Source organism: Austrofundulus limnaeus, unplaced genomic scaffold, assembly GCF_001266775.1.
Source record: "Austrofundulus limnaeus strain Quisiro unplaced genomic scaffold, Austrofundulus_limnaeus-1.0 Scaffold90, whole genome shotgun sequence".
Lineage (NCBI taxonomy): Eukaryota > Metazoa > Chordata > Actinopteri > Cyprinodontiformes > Rivulidae > Austrofundulus > Austrofundulus limnaeus.
In genome coordinates this window covers 55087-61108 of record NW_013952492.1, presented here as the reverse complement: position 1 = coordinate 61108, position 6022 = coordinate 55087, and the positions used below count along the sequence as shown (strand labels likewise).

The 6022-nt window shown below is 38.4% G+C and overlaps 1 protein-coding gene across 2 annotated transcripts in view; it reads left to right on the top strand.

Annotated features, from left to right (window-relative positions):
• The window catches only part of LOC106520276 (adenosylhomocysteinase 2), a 14811-nt gene that overhangs the window by 6100 nt on the left and 2689 nt on the right, over positions 1–6022 (top strand). For both annotated transcript variants that reach the window (XM_014012252.1, XM_014012254.1), the window contains exons 2-13: positions 592–703; positions 888–1022; positions 1127–1227; positions 1353–1455; positions 1536–1630; positions 2671–2777; positions 3378–3494; positions 3577–3640; positions 3737–3825; positions 5368–5438; positions 5522–5616; positions 5701–5799. In XM_014012252.1, the coding sequence (XP_013867706.1) occupies positions 592–703; positions 888–1022; positions 1127–1227; positions 1353–1455; positions 1536–1630; positions 2671–2777; positions 3378–3494; positions 3577–3640; positions 3737–3825; positions 5368–5438; positions 5522–5616; positions 5701–5799 (1188 nt within the window). The remainder of the gene's footprint in view (positions 1–591; positions 704–887; positions 1023–1126; positions 1228–1352; positions 1456–1535; positions 1631–2670; positions 2778–3377; positions 3495–3576; positions 3641–3736; positions 3826–5367; positions 5439–5521; positions 5617–5700; positions 5800–6022) is intronic.

The window sequence follows — 6022 nt, the reverse complement described above, 5'->3', positions numbered from 1 at the left end:
CTTCAGCACAGTGGTTCTCTTTTTGTCTTCTTATGATACTTTGAGTTTTTAGCTATCGTTCAGCTACTTTTAGTTCTCAGTAATATACTTTTTTATTATATTTTTATATTTACTGTTTGCCAACTTTAACATTAAGCTATTGTTCCGTTAATTTTAGCTTTAGCTAGCCTTTGGCTGCTTTTAACTTCTAGTCTTGTGGTACCTTCAGCTAACATTTTGTTACTTTAGGTTTTAGTTAGCATTTTTTTATGTTTAGCTTTTAGATACCCTTTTGTTGCTTTAACATTTAGTTGTCTTTTTGCAGTTTTAATTTGACTCCAAGGCTTTTGATTCTATTAGAGCTGATGGTTTTATGCTGTATTTCTGTATTTTATATACATTTTTTGAACTTTTGTTTCTTTATAGTTTTATTTGTTCWTTTGGCTGAATTGTGAACCACCTTGGTCATGTCTTGCTGTTTTTATGTGCTATATAAATTAATTGACATAACTCAGTTTCAGCTTGTCATTCTGCTTTTTTTGCTGAAAATAAAGTTCCTCTGATTTATTTTTATCATAATGGTTTTTTGTTGTTTTGTTTTGTTTTTTCCAGCAAATTCAGCTCAATGACCAGAAACAAGAATTCAACAAGCGTCCAACCAAAGCTGTCCCTCGCTCTCTGTCTCGGTCCATCTCACAGACGTCTACAGACAGCTTCACTTCAGGTACAAAAACATCGTCACATGTTTTTCATTAGCTCTGAGGATTAGCCTCTGTGTGTTCCCATCAAACTGATAATCACTTTTCTCGCAGAAATTTAAACAGACATTCTGAAGCCATAATAAATCATAATTTACTGCATTACGCTCCTAACCAGATGACTGCCCTGATGTGCTTTTTGTGTTGCAGTGTGCAGTGAGAGCTCGGAGGAACTGTCTCCTCCAGACAAGCTGCAGAGCACCTCCAAAGGCCTGTCAGACTTCTGCATTAAAAACATCAGAAAGGCTGACTTTGGGCGAAAAGAAATCGAGATTGCACAACAAGGTGCAGCAAACAAGTTTCTTTATGTGACATCAGTTTAACCAGGTTCCTTCATAAGGAGATTCACATGATTTTTTTTTTTTTTCCTTTTTGTCTGTGATCTTCAGAAATGCCAGCGCTGATGATTCTGAGGAAAAACGCAGGAGGGGAGAAACCTCTGAATGGAGCCAAAGTGGCGGGCTGCACTCACATCACTGCACAGACGGCGGTCAGTTCAACACGCAACCATCTATGAAATACATCATGTTTAGGATATTTTCATTCTAATTCATTCAGATATTTTAAATCAGAGCTTGTTTATGGTGGGATAACTGTGCTGATGTTTGGGTTCAGGTGCTGATCGAGACTCTGGCGGCGTTAGGAGCTCAGTGTCGATGGGCCGCCTGCAACATCTTCTCCACTCAGAACGCCGTGGCTGCAGCTCTGGCTGAAGGAGGTTTGTTTTTCTACCAGTGCCTTCATCTGAATTTAAAAGGTATTTTTTGCCTTTTGACRTTCTGCCTCCCTCTCCATCAGGAATCTCAGTGTTTGCATGGAAAGGAGAATCAGAGGATGACTTCTGGTGGTGCATCGACCGATGTGTGGCAGCCGACTCCTGGCAGCCCGACTTGGTRCGTTGATCTCAACAACTTTATGTGTTTGAGCTTCTCAGGATGGAAATGTTTGACGATATAGACCACATTTGGTGGTTCTTTAAACATCTGCCCACATGTAGCCACAGAGACAAGAAATAAGATGAAATCTAGATTTCTTATCCGTGTCTAGTCTTCAATAATGAGAGAAAGGCCTAAATCTTGTCCCAGATTGTGTCAGTTCTCTGGTACTACCTGCTCATTTTGTGATCCATCATGAATATCTATCAACAGATTAAACCATGTGATTTAAGAACAGAGATTCAAGTTGATACTTTGTAAATAAAAGAATTATTTTTTAATTTACCACATCTGACTTTGGTGAATAAATTCTTTAAACTATCATAATCTTTGGTAAAATCAGTGATATAATTATCATTTGTGTTGTGTTGCTAAATCTTCGCTTTATTACTCATATTTTAAAAAAAACAATCTTATTAGAAATGGAAAATGAGTCCCTACTTTGAGTGAATCGTCCGTTCTGTGCTTTAAATCCAACCATCCTGCTGCAGACACGAGTCATAAAAMGTCAACGTGACGTCCTTTTAAATGATCTAAAAAAATCCTGTGCACTGTTTGAGTGTTTGTGTGGAGTCAGTCAGAACCCTGAAATGAAAATAACAGGCAGGTGATAATTGAACTGTTTCCACTGAAAACTGTGAATGTGTACTTTCAGTGTACTTTTCTGTGTGTACTTACACACAAACATTCAGCCATCTTGAATCAAACTCCTACAATGAACCAGGGTTGAAGACATTAATCTAAAAATGTCTTTCTGAGAGCTTGATYAACCAACATTCTTTGGTTTATGAGAAAAGTTGCTAACAGACAAACACCCAGTTGCAGTATCACCACTTTTCATGGCAGCRGATACTAAAAAAAACTGCTGTAGAAATTATACGGTTTTATGTTTATTTATATGTATTAGTATACAGATGTAGAGTAAGATGAGCTCCATGTCTGTGTGCTGTTGATGATGATGATGATGATGGTGTGGTTGTGATTGTTTCTGTCATTAGATTCTGGATGATGGTGGTGATTTGACTCACTGGATCTATAAGAAATATCCAAATCTGTTCAAGAACATCAAAGGAATCGTGGAGGAAAGTGTGACGGGCATCTATCGGTTAGTTTTTCAACAGAGCTCCAATATTTATCACCCTAAAAACATGTACAATAGGTTGCCTTCAGGCCCAGGAATCCATTGAAAAAGAGATCTGAGATCTCAATGGGACTTGCCTGGTTAAATAACAGTAAATAAAACAAATAAATAAAATAAAAAACACTTCACTGAAGGTGGAAAAGCATTGTGTGTGTACCTGGTTTGTGCCACCTTATTAGGACCTTTTTCTGCTATGAACACCTAACTTATCAGGACCAGTAGTCCTTTTGGGGACCAAAGACTGGGCTCAGTATGGTGGAACGCCATTTTTTGGTTAAGGTCAGGGCAGCAGAAATGAATAGAAGTCAATACATGGTCCTTATGAGGTTAGAAATACAAATGTGTATGTGTATTTGTTTTTTTTACGTAGATGTCTGTCTACAACTGTCACAGCTAATTGATATTAACAAAAACAAAAATGCATCAGATACAAATTGAGCTAAAATTTGGTGTGGTAGTAAATATAGTCAATTATATGATCTTAGTGTAAAACACACACATAAAAATCTGCTTCCTTGAAGACGTTCTTCAGCTCCAACATCTTTATATATTTCTGTGTTTTAGGTTGTACCAGCTGTCGAAGGCCAACAAACTCTGCGTTCCCGCCATGAACGTCAACGACTCGGTGACCAAGCAGAAATTCGACACCCTTTACTGCTGCAAGGAGTCCATCTTGGATGGGTAACGACTCGTGTTTTGATTGTAAACAGTTAAGGATGACTCGCACAACCACCGGTCTCCTGACTGGACTGAACTCTTCCAGGTTAAAGCGAACGACTGACATCATGTTTGGAGGAAAACAGGTGGTGGTGTGTGGATACGGTGAGGTCAGTGCAAGGCAGCGTGAAATGCACGTCCCTGAAGTACCTGTTCTTTTTTTCTTTTTCTTCTGCTCAGCCAGTCTGGCTTCTTCTTCCTGACAGGTAGGGAAAGGCTGCTGTGCGGCTCTGAAAGGACTGGGTGCCATCATTTACGTCACAGAAGTGGATCCTATCTGCGCCCTGCAGGCCTGGTANATTAATTAACCACAGTAATAAAATGTGTTGTCAAACAGAGCTGGGTCAACAGATCTGGCTCATTTCCACATCAAATATTTAACCTTTTAAAGAAAAGCACATATGCAAATAAAAATGTTAATGACTCACTTACCAGAGCTATTTTTAGTTTTATTATTTTCAAAGATRCTTTCTTGGTGAACATTAACTCACAGTTAAAAGTCTTCTTCACATCTTGACTAGAAAGCTGAAAATATTTGTTTATGTTAGGGAGGTGTATATTGTCAAATATATTTTTCAATATTTCTTAAAACAGCTGATTTGTTAGAGCTGATTTAAAAAATAAACATTTGGCCAGCCCTTGCAAAATCTGCCCCTGTTGCTTCGAATTAGATGCAGTGGGTAAACAATAATTCTACGACTTTAACTGCTTGTGGGGTTCTGTGGAAAGTGTATGAGCAGTTAGCATCTTATCTGTTGTAGATTGCTTTTTTTTTTTTTTTTTTTTCTGCTCAGCCAGTCTGGCTTCTTCTTCCTGGCAGGTAGGGAAAGGCTGCTGTGCGGCTCTGAAAGGACTGGGTGCCATCATTTACGTCACAGAAGTGGATCCTATCTGCGCCCTGCAGGCCTGGTATGAAAAGAAGAAGCTTTTATCTGCAAAGATATAAAATGTGCCATTCCCTTAAAGCCGTGGTGCATAATTAAAGGCCCTTTGTTCCTTTTAAAGCTCTGTCAAACCATAAAGTTTTAAACAACTTGTGCCAAATTGTGAAATTTTATGTCTTACATGTGTACACTACTAATAAAAGTTATATAACTGATCATTTTGTTAGCATTGCATTATGCATGTCTGAAAGTGGCTTCCAGTTGATTTTTTAAAATTCCATCTTCATCGTAGATGTCACTAAAACTTTCATAAGTTGTCTAAAATGTTAAAGTGTGACAGGGCCACATGGATATTTACAGAAGCGGATTACAGCCACAGCGTTCAAACTTTTTTTTTTTGAGATTAAAGTCAGCTCTTACAATATGCATTAGCATTATCCTGGCGATGACGGACTGATACTATCACAAAATTCTGCTCAATATCTGTGCTGGCTAATATGGATTAGGTTTGGTGACCATCTTGAATTGGATTGACACTAAAAGCTAATCAGCTGTAGATGAACATCCAATGTTTACTTTTTCAGAGATTCATTAAAATCTATCCAGCTGTTCACGAGATATTTTGCTAACAGACAGCGTTGAGAGTAAAAATGTTGCAAAATGTGTATTATTTTATATATTGTTTATATTATTTTTTATATACAATATCTATGAAACTGATTGAATTATAGATGTTTTTGTGTTTAATAATTTCAGTGGCTGTGGCGGCCATCTTTAATAGGGTTGTCTCCAAAAGTTAATCACTTGTAGATGTACATCCTGTGACTACAATCTGAGACCCTTATTCAGGTTCATCCTCAGGTTTAGACGATATTTTGCTAACAGTACAGACAAACTGCGCGGCTGACAATAAAAACWGTTTGAATTTTAACTCTCGTCTCTGCTCCTCTCAGCATGAACGGCCTCAGAGTGATTACACTGCATGAAATGATCAAACACGCCGACATCATCATCTCCTGCACAGGTACAACCGCTGTCCTCAGATCAGATCGCTCTCATCAAGAACACACACACACCTAACAATGACTCTGTGTTGTTTCTCTGCAGGCAACAAGAGCGTGATCACGCGGGAGCACTTCGACCAGATGAAAAACGGCTGCATAGTTTGCAACATGGGCCACTCGAATACGGAGATCGATTTGGTAAAAAAAAGATTAATTATATAAACGTCTGCTTTCGTTTGGGTTAATATCTGAGTGTTTTAATTGGGGACACCTGTTTTCCAGTCGAGCCTGCGGACCGAGGAACTGAAATGGCAGCGCGTGAGGCCTCATGTGGACCACATCCTCTGGCCTGATGGCAAACGGGTTGTCCTGCTGGCTGAGGTGATGATGATGATGATGGTCTATATATCATTCAGATACTAATAATTCACACAGTAAAAATACCACCCTAAACCAACACAAAAATGGCTTTAAAAATGTCAAATATTAAGCTACAGTTTGGTTTGGTAGTAGCTGAGAGTCATTCACAACACATACTTTGAATCATGCAGTTCACTGGTCTCTATAGCTGGTGAGAGAGTAACCAACATGTATATATATATAT